The sequence below is a fragment of the Haliotis rubra genome, unplaced genomic scaffold, assembly GCF_003918875.1.
Source record: "Haliotis rubra isolate DU_JTF1 unplaced genomic scaffold, ASM391887v1 Scf337, whole genome shotgun sequence".
Taxonomy (NCBI): domain Eukaryota; kingdom Metazoa; phylum Mollusca; class Gastropoda; order Lepetellida; family Haliotidae; genus Haliotis; species Haliotis rubra.
This window is the reverse complement of record NW_025767010.1, coordinates 191,969-208,232: the sequence shown is the minus strand read 5'-3', so window position 1 is coordinate 208,232 and position 16,264 is coordinate 191,969. Positions and strand designations below refer to the sequence as shown.

At 42.3% G+C, this 16,264-nt stretch overlaps 1 protein-coding gene across 1 annotated transcript in view; it reads left to right on the top strand.

The window, feature by feature from the left end:
- LOC124284469 (gamma-aminobutyric acid type B receptor subunit 1-like) overlaps window positions 1-14,953 on the top strand; it is a 35,453-nt gene extending 20,500 nt beyond the window's left edge. The window contains exons 10-16 of the mRNA XM_046720551.1: window positions 477-594; window positions 1,878-1,985; window positions 2,521-2,643; window positions 3,683-3,826; window positions 6,923-7,111; window positions 12,255-12,413; window positions 13,677-14,953. Of these exons, the coding sequence (XP_046576507.1) occupies window positions 477-594; window positions 1,878-1,985; window positions 2,521-2,643; window positions 3,683-3,826; window positions 6,923-7,111; window positions 12,255-12,413; window positions 13,677-13,964 (1,129 nt within the window). The 3' untranslated portion in view covers window positions 13,965-14,953. The remainder of the gene's footprint in view (window positions 1-476; window positions 595-1,877; window positions 1,986-2,520; window positions 2,644-3,682; window positions 3,827-6,922; window positions 7,112-12,254; window positions 12,414-13,676) is intronic.
- The last annotated feature ends 1,311 nt before the right edge of the window (window positions 14,954-16,264 follow it).

Here is a 16,264-nt window from a genome sequence, read left to right as displayed (position 1 = left end):
GTGTCAGGTATTCAGGTTCAACGACTAATGCAAATCTCAGTCAAATGTCTCTGTTAAAATATTTATCTCATTTTAAATATATAAAATATCGATAGTTGTGACCTTTTTATGGAACATCCACAAGTTTATAACAGTATATAATAGATCATGTTATCGATGCGAGAAGCCTGATCGATAAACTTGAATCTGGATCCGAAAAAAACAAATCAGAATCAATGATGTATTGATCACAATACGCTGAAGACAAGCACAGATGGCACTGTACACAGGCGGTTCACACAAACATTGATATCTGAAGATACATCTATAATATAGTATAGATACTATTATCTTATGTGTTTCCGCACGTGGAATGCCCAGTTAGCCAAACATTCCCTTCACATGTAGAAGCCACCCCACTTCCCCCTATCCCTCCACGCCCCTTTCTGTCAATTCAGCACTAGGAAAACATCAATACATGTTTATTGTGTTGCCAGAATCGTGAAGATGTCGTCCCCGCGTCTTAACAACCTCATCCTCATTGGCTGCCTCCTCCTCTACGTCACCGTCTTTCTTTACGACATGACATCGACCGTCGTCGGTGACATCTGCAAGGCAAGCTACGGTTTTCAGATATATGTACATTATTATACAAACAATCTCCCCCTAAAGCTTTATCAGATCAGGGATTGCTACCCTTGAGGGGATTCAGAATGAGACGACCAGCTGCAACCTAGATTAGTCTTGCAGGAGGAAACTATGGTGGCTGATAAGGGCCATTGTTTTCTCGCTTTAAAATTCGGTCGCAAATGATATACATCCGGTGGTCAGGGCCGGTGATTTGGTTAATATCCTGTCCCAGTCTCCGTAAATCAGATCTTTCTGGCATCTGTAACGTATGAGATATAAGATATGGTTTTAATGAGATTATAATGTGTCCTAGTGCCCCATGGGTAGTGTCTCTCAATATCGATCTCTGAACTGTCTGTTCCTGACTCGATTATTTATAGGCCTTCGTCATATATTTTGAAAATTTCCGAGTGTAGCTGTTAAAAGAAATGGAAAAGCTATTGCTAATAAATGACATGACTTCGATCCCCATCCGAAAAGTGCACTTCATTCGTGTTTTTTCACAACCTTAAACACATACAGTTTTACGGAGGCACGTTGTTGATTTAAAAAAGTGAAACTTTCAGATATTTAAATAACGGTCAGTTAGTTCATAATTTCACCATAAAGGCGTGTTTGTGATGGAAGCTATCGCTTGGACACCGTTCCTTTGCGTGAACAACTGGTAGCAGTCCTATTTGATCGCAATACATGCTTATGAAATAGTCGCAATACTACAACAGACTTAACTTTTAGCAGAGCTCTTTAATAATGGCGGCGTTTCGCTGCGCAGAGTTGCGTCCCTTGGGCCCTCCAGAAACCTGTGATTGTGGTTTCAAAGCCCTGTACGCCCCGATAATGTTTGTCATGTACGAGTGAGTGAGTATTGTTTTACGCCGCTTTTAGCAATATTCCAGCAATATCACGGCGGGGGACACCAGAAATGGGCTTCACACATTGTACCCATGTGGGGAATCGAACCCGGTTCTTCGGCGTGACGAGCAAACGCTTTAACCACTAGGCTACCCCACCGCCCGTCATGTACGAGGTAAACATATGAGACCTGCAACACTTCGGGCTTTCCACCCACATTAAACAGACCACCGTTATATAACTGGCATACTATTCAAATGTGACCTTAAAACAATACTCGCTCATTACCTTAAATTGTTAGCAATAACTTTCTTAACAATTATCGCTTTCGATTTATATTAAAATATGTTCCAGATTATATATTTCAGACATATATAATCGGTTTCACATATTATAAACTATTTTATACCAAACAGGTTAAAGTTCTGCTGTTGGTCATCGGGTTCTCGTTCGCGTTTGGGGCCCTGTTTGCTAAAACCTGGCGAGTACACTACATCTTCACTAACGCCACCAAACAGAAAAAGGTATACAATTATTTCAGCTCAGGTGATGTAGTGACCTCCTCGGAGGTCAAGGGTAGTAAAATGGTAAACGGAGGCATGGAAATAACGACTAAGGAAGATGCAATACATTGTTGGAATGTACAAAGAACGCTGGTACACTGAATGCAAGTCTAACTGACAGTCTGTATCTGAAATTGCTGATCCAAGATTCCGCCTTTAGCAATATCCCTGCAATATCACGGCGGGGGACACCAGAAATGCGATTCACACATTGAAATGTGATTAAAATTACCAAAATTCCTGATTGAACCACTTTACAAATGCACAAATTACCCAGTTGCACTCTATAAAAGTTTATGAACTTTAACAGTTTTTATTCAATTTCATTTACATGAAAACCAAACTCAGTATATTTTCTTTTGCCCCTCATTTAACCTGTTTTGGTGTTGTTAACGTCCTATCTGCGTGCTGGGGATAAATAAAGCATTGCATGTAGAAGAGCTGCTTTGAGACAATAACTTTAGAAAGTGTTTAAAGAACCATTGTATCTCAACAGATTTTGACCGACACTCAGCTGTTCGTGATGGTAGGCGCCCTTGTGGGACTCAACTCCACCGTGGTCGTCGTGTGGGTCCTTGTCGACCCTGTTGCCGTCGTCAATAAGGACTCCATACCCCAGGTAGGGATATCCCTGGTCGCCACATTGAGGGTAGTACGATATAGATATTTAAATGCGATCTTCTCTTGGTTATGTGGTGTGTGAAAAACGTTACGTTCAAAATCAGTGCACACAGATAACGATTGGGATGCATAGCGACGTGTGCGTGTGCGTGTGCGTGTGCGTGTGCGTGTGCGTACGCGGTTGTACGAGCCCGGGTTTTATTTTGCTGGCTGCCGTTGTACAAAACGATCTTTATCGTTAAGGTGACCTCAAACCCCATATCTTAGCATAGAATTACGACTGTCGTAGCTATAAGATTACTTTGTGTAAGGGCACCTTATGCCAGGTTACAGTTCAACACGGATATCCAAGTTGAGATCCAACTTTCTGGCTACGTGTTCGATGCTATACGTCATGGAGAGTCAGAACTGGAACCATCTTTTACGTTGGTTTGGGGCTGCTGGGAATCGAAACACAGACTTTCCGCTCTCCGAGCAGATGCTGGATCTATTCCACAACGGCAGTGGTCTCCCATTTTCTTCCCACAGAGGTTACTTGTCATATCTTCCTACGTTCGCAGGAAGATATGACAAGCAGCCTCTGGGGAAGAGAATGATGGTCTCCTTGTTATGTGAAGGACCAACTGAAAGCGCCCCTTGCTTCTCGTGGGACAATTCGTGGAACATGCCAGTTGTAGTCTGACCTAAATATGCAGCGGACACCTGTTAATCCGAAACCCGTTAATTGGGACATTTCAGAATTCGGATGTTCAGGTGCATAAAACCTCAGATCCTTTCTATAAAGTTGACCCGAACCTTCAGTAATCTGCAATAAATAAATACGTTCAAGCTCTTGGTCCCATCGTGCTCAAGGTTATTTTGCAAAAGTACTTCGCCATTGTCTGAACATACCCAGTGATGGTGTTCTCTTCTTGGATAAAGGTTGCTCTCACCCCGCTTATGAATAATTGTGAAGACATTCTTTTGAGTGCTTTTAAAGATTTAGAAAAATATTTGGAAACTATAAAGGTTCCACGATTTCGGGCGTGTGGTTGCAGCGAGACGAGGCTAATGACCGAGAGACCCGGGCTTATGTGGAGACGTGTGAGTCGAGAAACCAACTCTACTTCTCAGCCACACTGTTCGGTATACAGGGGATCTTGCTGCTCCTGGGGACCTTCCTGGCTTGGGAGACACGGAAGGTAGGCAGTTCAGTCACACTTTACTGACGGGAAGAAATAAAAGAACATACATACTGGATGGTCGGAGCACAGGCAAACTGTAGCGCAAACAGAGTTGCGCAACAAAGAGAAAATGACCAGTCTTCGTATATGCGCGCGAAGCGACCTTGCTCGCTTTGCTCGCATATACGAAGCCTGGTCATTTTCTCTTTTCAAACCCTGTTTGCGCTACAGTTTGCCTGTGGTCGGAGAATGTAGTCAAAGCTAAATATAAATGATATCTTATTCTCTTTTTATTCATCACAATGGTAAACATATGTTCTATTACGTGTTTTCAGGAAACATGTTTACGTCTCATTTTAGTTCTATGTGTGTAATTTGGTACACACTTGTCTTCAAAAGAATCATTCGTGCACACCTCATACTGTGTACAAGCTTCTGCATTTCTACTACCCTAGTCATGGAGGTGGATTATCTCATATATAACTGATATAACTACAGTAGTGACGGGGATAAAGTTCCCTTTGCGCCACATCCATGGTAAAGAAACAGCAGAGCCGTGAAGATCCGGGTTAGAACCTATGCTTGTTGTAAGAGGCGACTAACGGGATTGGGTGGTCAGGCTCGCTGACTTGGTTGACACATGTCATCGTATCCCATTTGCGTAGATCGATGCTCATGCTGTTGATCACTGGATTGTCTGGTCCAGACTTGATTAATTACAGACTGCCGCCATATAGCTGGAATATTGCTGAGTGCGGCGTAATACACTACAGAAACAGAAGCAGCAACAACAACAATATAAACAAACAAGCAAAAAAAAACAAACCAAAACAAAACAAAAATCTCAGGTCGAGGCTTGCTATTTCGCGTAACAATCTTGATCGGATCAGTGCTCAGTTTACTGTACTCTCAATCCAGCTATTACCCACTAGATGTGAGTCTTTTCCTTATATGGGATTCTCCAAACTATATCTGACTCCGCTGTTGTTAGTCGGTGGGGTAGCAATGTTAGATAGCACAGAGTTCATAACGCCCGGGTGATAGGATATTGTATGTAAGACACACTGTTCAGTCTTTTCGGCTTACATTTTAAAATTGGATTTAACCCAAACATTAAGAAGGAGAAGAAGAAGGGTTTATTTTTATAAAGGCCATACGACCCATCGTACAAGGTGGTACAATAGTGATTTTCACACAACAACGTTAACAGGAGCAGAATAGACATGTTCTAAGAACTTGACAAAATTAGTTATGATGTTAATGTCTATTCATGTACATATGCTGTGGAGAGAATAGTAATATCCATGGACCGTTTTCGGAATGTAACACCGACGCATATCCTCATAGCGTTTACAAATATAAACAATATGGATTTCATCCTCAATACTTTTACAGTGTTTACATAACACAATATCATCATGACAAGAGGCAATGCCTCTACTAATATATTAAATACCTAGTGCATAACATCCTGATCTAAATAATGTGAACAGACGCTTGCACTTATTACTTATGTTCAATGATAAATATTTTTCACAGGTAAACAGAGATTTATGGGTATTATAGAAAGACAATTACGGACGTCATCAAAACGTTACAAGGCCAAACATCACTACAACACTACAACGAGAGGTCACAACATAGTGACAAACCAGGTTTGAAACACATCATTATCGAAAGAATATAACCGTTTTTATACGGATCATTTATAGACACCATTAAAGATGCGTGTATGCTTTCTTTTCTAGCAGTTTATGGAATGACCTTTACCAAATCCTGGTAATTATCCCAGGCATATCGATTAAGTCCCTGTGGAGCTCACAAGAGGTCCAGATGAATGGACGCATAAAAAACCTTAAAAACATACAAACACCACACATATGGGTCTCACGAAAAAAACATTGAATATTTGTGAAAACGATTACTTGAGACATGGGGTAATGGAACGTCGATTACCACAACGTCGATTACCACAACGACTTCATCAGGGAAAGTAAGTACCGTCTTGTTGGGCGGAACAGCTGTGCCATCGCTGTCAGTGACTGAGACGGGAGTAAAACAGTTAGAAGGGATGGATCATATAAACTTTGAGGGAGAGATCAATACCGGCTCTTTATACCGAGTGACAGGAAGAAAAAGCGTGCTGGAAGTGGATCAATTGTGTTTTGGATCATCGTAATGGATCCTAACTCAGTGAACTCGAAAAATACTTCATAATTTCGCTTTTTTTCCCACTGAAATGTGAAACGCCATTGGTGCACTCATTTGTAGATCTTTGGTCCTATTTTCTTCCACAATATGCAGGCATACATACACGCGCGCGCGCACGCAGGCACGCGCTCACACATGTTCCGTATATAAATATATTCCTTGGAACTATTTCGGACGGTCGGGTAACAAAGTTAGGTATTTGTAAACGTAAAGTCGGGTAAAACCATATTCACTTAGACCCACCCTGAACACTCCTGACCAAGGTTTTCGTCCAGATGAAATGTACCATTATCTTGACCTACACATGCAAAGGGTGCAACCAGTTAACCGAGTTCTAGGTTTCTCGGACATAGGGTGACATCAGTTTAGTCATTTAGTCCTAGAATAAAGTTATCCTATTTTATCTAAATAGATAAACGTAAATATAATTTCGCAAAGCGAAACCTTTCTCAACCAGATATGACGGTTATGAACCAGTTAAAACCTCGTTAATCCAGACGTGACGTTGATGTATCCAATGAAACCCCGTTCATCCAGATAGGATCCTGAAGAATACAGTGAAAGATCACGTCCCTTAAAAGATGTTGTACTCTGCCTTCTTATATATACTGAAAAACATTAGAAATGCACCACCCATATAATAAGAAATATCCCCGTCAGACTGAAATGTACCCATGATATCTGAGCATCGTCGGTGCATTTAAGTGTGGTGCGTTTCTAATGTTGTTCAGTATAAAAAGAAGATGATTAAATACAAATGAGGACTTGCAAGGAATGAAAATTAAATTGTAAGTATTTTTATTTCATTGAAATATGTTTGAAGTTGCTTTCTTAAATCCAAGCAAAAAATACTACATCACCAAGTAAATACCCCGCTCATTTACAGTATTTTCGTTACTCAAGGTGAAAATTGAAGGCCTGAACGATTCCAAGATGATCGGCATCTGCATCTACAACGTAGTCGTCCTCAGCGTTCTGGGTGTGACGGTTTCTATGGCAATGGGGGACCAGGTCAGCCTCAACTACTGCCTCACCTCCCTCGTAGTCATCATCGCCACCACCGTCACGCAGTGCCTCATCATCGTCCCCAAGGTATAGAAGGGGTTAGAGCTGGTTAATGGTCTTGCCGCTATGTCGAAAGTCCAAATATGATAATGGCTCTTTTTTAAACCATTAGACACTGAACAACATTATAAAAACTCAGAGGCTTTTAGCAAAATGGCATGTGTAGGTTCTTGTGAAGCATGTATCAAATATTTCCACATTATATTTTTAAAAAGATACGTTTTAAGAAAGACAGAGAAGGGGAAAAAAAGTGCCAGATTATCTATTTCATCTTTTGACTTGCTCCAGGAGATTGTAGATTAGACTTACCAAGACATATTAATAATCCCATATCTGCACGAGGTGTTTTAGAGATTAAAAATAGTTTTATGAAGAGGGATTTACGCCGTTTACCGCCTAACAAAACTGTACATTTCTGTAGGCTAGAATGTCCTTTAGCATTACTAATCTGATTACTTGTCACTTCAAGGCAATATCCAAATGGGAATACTCAAAAATAAAAAAACCCTCAAATATGGCGACAAAACCTCACCTAATCCGGATCGATGGTCATGTTTGACAAATGTAGTAATATCTGCAGCCTTCTTTGGTCACTGCGCATTGGCATCGCAAAAACAGAGTAACGATCGTAAATTGATAATTAATTATCTCGGATGGATTATCGCAGACCTTTGAAATTTGTGATTGGACAGTACTTTCAGTACTATAGTCAGATAAAAAGGAGATTAAATCCGTTAGTTTATGAGGGATTACTGCACTGGAATATGTATAGCACATCAGTAAAGATGAATTGTATTTTATATCCTTTATACTTCTGTCAATATCCGTTATGCATTAAATATCACCGTTTTAATAAGGATCAAAGGAAATGAATTTATTGATGAATACGGGCGGAAAGGTGTGTTATTTAGGAATACCATTAAGAGAAAGGACCACTCGCTTGATTAATTCCGGTCGTTTTAGTGGCACTCTAACTGTTTTGTGTGGTCTTGTCTTAAGTCTTAAACGTACAATTGGGGTTTTGTTTTCTGTATTAGTGAGTGGGTGAGTGAGTACGTTAGTGAGTTTTGTGTATAACAGCGTGCAAGTCAAAACATTGATTACAAAACAGTCTCGTTTCCTGCTGACTGGGTTCCGTCCTATTGCGCAACTTAGTACAATAACCAGTCCAGAATTTTGAGACCAACTCATTCAACTGGATATATAAATATTAATCAGTATTATTTGATACATCTAATCACTCGTATATTGCAACACTACGCTCTTTCTAATCCTTGCGGAGCTGCAAACACGTCGTGCAGCGTGCTCAGTCATACAGCGTGCTCTGACAAACGGAAATCTGGAAATCGTGGAAATATCAAAAAGAGGCTTGGCCGCTAGAAAGGTTTCGCGGTCTGGTACGGAGTTGATATGATATCAATCACATTGTACGTTACAAAAATACTGTTGAAAAAACACATAACGGGTGTAACTCATTGAGCCAGATTAATTGTGAATCAGTGTACGACCTCTTCAAACAGGGGCAGTCTGTGACAATCAATTTGTAAATACAATTTTCTTATGAAACAAGGAAGTGGAATTCAGTGTAACCATAGGTGTTTGTAGTGTCTCTTTTCACTTTCACATGAGAAAATTCGGATCGGCTGAAAAGTAGGTTATTGTCTGAACTGGTTAATGAGACTCATGTACCGTACGTCCTCTAATAAGCGCCGGGTCTGGAAGTCCATTGAAACTATAAGCTCACGGGCGCTTATTAGAGGAAATACATTATGATTCATGTGGGAGGAAGAAAGTGAGGCAGGCATCAAATTCACGGGTTGGTTCTGACAGAACTGCAATCAAGGCTCACCAGGACTCGAACCCTTAGGACGTGTCGGAAGTGACGCAACTCTGCACGCCTAACTGCAACCTCTTATATTAATGGGTTGGTTGGGTGATGTTTAACGCCACACTCAGCAGTATTCCAGCTATATGGCGGCGGTCTGTAAATATCGAGTCTGAACCAGACAATCCAGTGATCGACAGCATGAGCATCGATCTGCGCAATTGGGATACGACGACATGTGTCAACCAAGTCAGTAAGCCTGACCACCCGATCCCGTTTGTGGCCTCTTACGACAAGCATGGGTTGCTGAAGACCAATTCTAAGCTGAATCTTCACGGGTCGGGGTCTTCCATGAGTGAATGAGAGATTGAACCGCATTTCAGTCAGTCCACAGCATGTCTTACGGCTCAGTGATGGTGGGGTGAATTCCTCATCACCGAAGAACACTGGTTTGATGCTAAAATGATGTATCGCAAGGTCGGCTTTGGGTTAGCTTTGGGTTATTGATCACCGAAGCTTCATCCACATCAAAACGCCAAAAAGCCCACCATCAACCGAGACCAAGGATACTTCATTCCATCCGCTTATGATGCACTCATCCACCAAGCCCAATCCACTGTATAAACTCACTGTATAAACATGTCATTATCATTTGTACATCATTGGCTTCTACGCCTGTCCTTTGTCTACTCTCTGGCTTCATCAGCCTACTGCCTAGCCAATTATGTTAATTATGTTGTGTTCTTTTGTCACATTGTCACATCCAGTATATATACACTTCCCCCGTCCCATTATGCTTGACAACGGTACAAGAATCTGTATCGAAACGTCGCACTCACGAATAAAAGAAGTTGTTATCCATAAAGTTTGTTCTATATTGTACTTCCTAACTTCTAAAATGCCACTCAAAGAAGTTTGGGTTGTTTGTCGTGGATTTGGGGCCGAAAGGTTTCGCGGTCTGGTACGGAGTTGATATGATATCAATCACATTGTACGTTACAAAAATACTGTTGAAAAAACACATAACGGGTGTAACTCATTGAGCCAGATTAATTGTGAATCAGTGTACGACCTCTTCAAACAGGGGCAGTCTGTGACAATCAATTTGTAAATACAATTTTCTTATGAAACAAGGAAGTGGAATTCAGTGTAACCATAGGTGTTTGTAGTGTCTCTTTTCACTTTCACATGAGAAAATTCGGATCGGCTGAAAAGTAGGTTATTGTCTGAACTGGTTAATGAGACTCATGTACCGTACGTCCTCTAATAAGCGCCGGGTCTGGAAGTCCATTGAAACTATAAGCTCACGGGCGCTTATTAGAGGAAATACATTATGATTCATGTGGGAGGAAGAAAGTGAGGCAGGCATCAAATTCACGGGTTGGTTCTGACAGAACTGCAATCAAGGCTCACCAGGACTCGAACCCTTAGGACGTGTCGGAAGTGACGCAACTCTGCACGCCTAACTGCAACCTCTTATATTAATGGGTTGGTTGGGTGATGTTTAACGCCACACTCAGCAGTATTCCAGCTATATGGCGGCGGTCTGTAAATATCGAGTCTGAACCAGACAATCCAGTGATCGACAGCATGAGCATCGATCTGCGCAATTGGGATACGACGACATGTGTCAACCAAGTCAGTAAGCCTGACCACCCGATCCCGTTTGTGGCCTCTTACGACAAGCATGGGTTGCTGAAGACCAATTCTAAGCTGAATCTTCACGGGTCGGGGTCTTCCATGAGTGAATGAGAGATTGAACCGCATTTCAGTCAGTCCACAGCATGTCTTACGGCTCAGTGATGGTGGGGTGAATTCCTCATCACCGAAGAACACTGGTTTGATGCTAAAATGATGTATCGCAAGGTCGAGCTTTGGGTTATTGGTTTGTGGATTTGGGCCGAAATGTTCAGGTCGGTAGGACGAAAAAATATAAATAAGAATAAACATGTGTATTCCATTATTCAATATTTAGATATATTTCCTCAAAATCTTTAGTAGGGAGAGATAAAGGTTTGGGGCTGGTGTTCGTAAGATAACACAGGTTTTAATTTAGTATTTTAAAGAATGTATTTATATTAATTCAAACACTAAAGAGTTGTCTTTAACACGTTAATGATATCAATATAAATTAAGAAGAAATATTCATATTTCAAATCTCTGGATCGATTAGATTTATATTTTCAAATAGTCTGGCGTTGGTCAATAATGCAAACAGGTCGGGGTCCAGGTGCATGAATCTTCAGCTGTAAATTAGCATGCTTTTAAAAGGCAATTTACTAAATTGTTTAATAAAATTCAGTTATGTCATGAAAATCTCTATCGTCTTAATGTGTACTTGTTTGTCGCCATATTCTGCGACTTTCAAGTTATATGACGGCGGTCTATAAATGATCAAGCCTGGACCAGACAATCCAGTGATTTATACTGTGAGCCACTACCCACCCCATCGGTTCACGATGACACGCAGTGTGTTACGGGAGCTTTGGGGGTAACAGTAACCTGTCAAAAAACCAATATGCGCAATTGTGTTGTTGAAGTGTGAAGGAAGGACAGAAAAATGTCATCAGGATCATAGCATCCCTCACAGGTTGCCCAGCAATGATGGCAAAAGAGTGTCATTTCAGTTCGCTGACCAATAAATTATTGAGGAAAAGGAATATCTTACTGTGGGTCAATACATTCATTATTTATGCTGTGTTTGCATATTTCACAACCTATAACTTCGCTGTACAGGCAGCCCCAGAGTCCCGAAACGAACGCTTACAGGCGGTCTTGTTTGTAACATTTCTAAAACATATTTGGATCGAAACATTAAAACTGCACTCTCCCGTGTGCGCTATCGTGTCCATGGCTTGTCTGGTAAGAACGCTCTCTCGCTGGATTGTCTGGTCAAGTCTCGGTGGTTTACAGCCCGCACTCTAATGGCATGGGGGCGGTGGGGTGGCTTAGAGATTAAAGCGTTGGCTCGTCACGCCGAAAACCCGGGTTCGATTTCCCACATGGGTACAATGTGCGAAGCCCATTTCTGGTGTCCCCCGCCGTTATATTGCTGAAATATTGCTAAAAGAAGCGTAAAACTAACCTCACTCACTCACTTAACGGATACCACGGTGCAATATATTCATTACGAGGGACCAATATTGGTAAAAGGTCTGCATTCTAACGCTCTCTTTGAAGCGGGATCTGGGTGTATCATGTAAAAGTGACTGTTTTGTGTTTTGCATCCAAATGTGTACTAATTTTAGATTGCTAAAAAAGTCAGTGTCGACTGAATGCAACAGAAAAATCAACACGAAAGAGAAATTAACACAAATTTGACCCTGAAAACATTACCTGCGCCAGATAACAGCCTACAAGCAGAACAAGACGCAGGTCGGGGACGATAATACCGGCACCGTGACTACCCGTGCCCCCAATACAGTCAACACCCACCTGGCCCCACCCTCCCTGGCCACAACCACAGACGCCAGGGTGGCAGCTCTACAGGCGCAAGTGCAGAAGGTAGGTTAGGGAATGATGTATGTTGAGATGAAATAGTGTACCATTCTTATTGTGATCATATTTTTCACAATACACGATATCTGTCTGCGTTACGATCGCGGGGGACCCGGGAAGATTCTGGTTAGAATTGGTCTTAAAGCAACCCATGCTCGCCGTAAGAGGCGACCAACGGGATTGGGTGGTCAGTCTCACTGACTTGGTTGATGCATGTCATCATACGTAGATCGAAGTTCATGCTGTTGATCCCTGGATTGTCTGGCTCAGACTCGATTACTTACAGACCGCCGCCATATAGCTGGAATATTGCTGAGTGCGGCGTAAAACTAAATTCACTCACTTAAACAACAAACAAACGATCGTGGGACAACTCCATTGTCGATTGCACCTCTTCAGCCTGGTTCCGGGGTATACTGCATTGGAATCAAACCGGCAGATAGTCCATTCCCTTATCTTGCCCTTCTCAACCAGGGAGTGAGTGAGTGAGTTTGGTTTTACGCCACATTTAGCAATATTCCAGCAATATCACGGCGGGGGACACAAAAAATAGGCTTCACACATTGTACCCATGTGGGGAATCGAACCCGAGTTTCCGGCGTGACGAGCGAACGCCTTAACCACCAGTCTACCCCACCGCCCCTCAACCAGGGAACGGAAACATTTACAACGGCTTGGAAATCGTGATTAGATTCGTTGAAAACATTTTGATTTGGTTTCACTGAGTTTTATACATCCTTAGGTAGCATAGTGGGTAAAGCATTCGCTAGTCACGTCAAAGTCCTGAGTCGATTCTCCACATAGGGTATAATGTGTGAGCCCCAATTCTTCTGTGATAGTACCGGCGTAATGGTCGAACGACACAACACACCTCACTAAATAAATAAATGTTTCGTATGCTATCCAGTGCTATGCTATGCTATGCTATGCTATGCTATCCTATCCTTTAAAATTGCTAGTGTACTCCGGTGCTGTGGCACATCTAACATCACTGTGCTGTGCTTTTTCCACTATACCGGCTGTTTTCTTGTTGATTATTTTAAATGCAATGCTATGCTACAGTGTGATATACAAATTTGCGTGTGCGTGTGCGTCTGTGTGTGTGTGAATTGGGGCGCGGCCATTTCATATTTTGTCACTCGCAACTAAATATCCATGATGATCAAAGAACAGCGTTTCGTCACACAACATATGTAAACTTAACAGTTTTGCTGGCCCAGAATATAGGTCCACATTCGGTCAGTTGTTTTGTTTTATTTATATTTGCAGCGAGACAAGATGATACTGGTTCTCAATGGTGAAGTAACACAACTTAAAGCACAATTAGAAGCAGCTAAAACTGTGAACAAAACAGATTCGTCAACGGATGACACAACTGATATAAACGCGTCAGAGATCAGATTGGATTCGAAAACAGCGAAAGAAATTGCTGTCACAGAAGCGATGACGGACACAAGCAGAGCTGATACACTTGACACAGAACTAGATCTGAACACCGAGACAGAGAATACAACCTTGGCAAACACACACGACGAGCAGTCAGTTTCCCTGCCATAGGCCTCGTGACAACGACATGCCAATGTTCTGTAGAATATGGTAAACCGTTGTCATGACTACGGCTGCCAGGTAGATAAAATAACATAGAAGAGACAGGCTGAGGTATACTGGTGTTTGGTTCTTGAGCAGTGAGACAATATGTGGGAGTGGTGGAGGTCTGGGGTTGTATTGAACATTGACCCAGATTAAACTTGAACCAAATAACAATGCTTGAGGTTATGAAAATACGAAAAAATTAACAACCACAAGATATACTTTGCTGCGGGATGATTTTTATGAAAATATTATAAAGGTACATGTAAAATATATCTGGTCATTGCTGGTGTGAAAATGCCTTGTCTCCGTACAAAATGCCAGCCCCTAAATATAAAAAAGGTCGTTCCTATTTTCAGTATCTTAATTTACCCCCAGCGTACATTTAATTCATAGCATCATGGCTTTCTTTTAATTAAGCAGTGACGCATTATGTAACTGTTTATATGAGATATAATGGCGAATATCATACTGGATTATGATTAACTGACCAGACAGATATCAGCATGGAGGCTGAAAGGTCACCAGACTCTAGGCTAAGTGTGTAACCCTACGTAGTACGTGGTGCTCGACGTCGAGTATTGCTGGCGGCTTGCGATAGATGAATACACTTGTCTGTATGACCCTCAGGAGTGTTTGTTTCTATCCCAGAACCATCGGTGTGCTGAATGAAAAGATAGAAATAAAGACAGTGTTCAGACCGATATTGTCAGGGTGCACCCATGGGTAATATGCATTATGACCAATTTAGCATAATCTGATGATGTTTCGGAAAAAGAAGATACATCATGTTTCACCTATATTCAAAAGGCGATCGGAAGACATTGGAACCAATCGATAAACAAGTGTTGTATTTGTTTCCACATTTTATATTGAAAAATAGCAAATGACACATTATTGATGAGAAGTAGAATCGTGTACATGTGAAAAAAAACTAAATAAACGAAATAGACTCAGCGTTTGCAAAGACTATATTTTATTTTCGAAGGGTGGAGTAAAAAAGTAATTCGTAACTGATACAAGTGATTTTATATATAACACGATGGTGCACCAGCTGTGGGAAGATGCTTTCGGTGCACGTAGGTCGGGAGATTTATAACATATCGTGCCCGATGTTTAATAATGAAGATACTTCGTCGTTTGGTGATTAGAGGGCGTCAATCTGTTCGTTCTTCCATATGCACTATCTCACAAGTCTATCACAGTTTGAGCTCCTCAATAAGTCTCTTCCGAATCTGCCGTAGGGGCGAGCCGAGACCGGAACCGGAAGCGGATCCACGATCGGAATCGGAATCGGACTCGCCGGTGTGAACATCATCAACATGCAGGAACAAAGCTTGCGATGGCGGAACGCTGCTGTCGTTCCTGACCAATACCTGACTAGGCGTTGCTGGGGTGACAGGGTACGGCGACGGGAACAGTGAGGGGGCATCGTAGGACCACGCGATGTCTGACTGGTAGGAGGTCCCTGGGGTCACGGCAGCAGGTGTGGGGAGAAGAGAGTCGGTAGCGGAAGACCACGTCGCCTGACATAGAGGGGGACATTGATTTTCTGGAGTGGTGGGACAAGGTGAAGAGAGGGGCGAGTCAGTTGCAGTTGACCACTCGGGCTGGGACTCCGGAGTCGGGGAAACCGGAAGTCGGGGTGTTGACAGGGTCGTGTGGTGAGGTGAGGGCGGTAGGTACGATCGCAGCTCCTCTTCTGATGATGAATCGAGGCAGACGAGTTTCGACATGTATGGAGATCGGGGCGTGGTCGACGGAGGCAGAGGAAGAGGAGAATCCTCGAGGTACAACACGCTGATCTGGTCCTCGATGGTCACTGATGCTGATGTCGATGATGCAGACGATGGTGATGAAACCAGCCACAGAGGCACATCGTCGTCATCAGGCGACTTTGAACCGTCAGTGTCGTGTTGATCTGCCGTCGGTTCTATTGCTGTAGAGTGGACGGTAGAGATCACCAAGTCGGGTTGAACTGAAGCAGAAGCTGTTGCTGTGGGGACGAAGGTGCTGCCATCTTCTCGCGTCGTCTCCGACGTAACCTCATCCAGCGGTGTGATGGCGGGTGTAGGAAGATGTTGCGTCAACCTGCACACATAGCATGGCCAGTTATCGAGAGTGGCCTCCCCTTTCACCAGCTGACGGTAGAACGCCTGAGTCAGACCTGTATATTGAAAACGTTCAATAAATATTCGTGAAATATTCTAGCAACTAGGATATCATTAACTCATTTATCAATGTAAACATTACTATTTGTACTATTT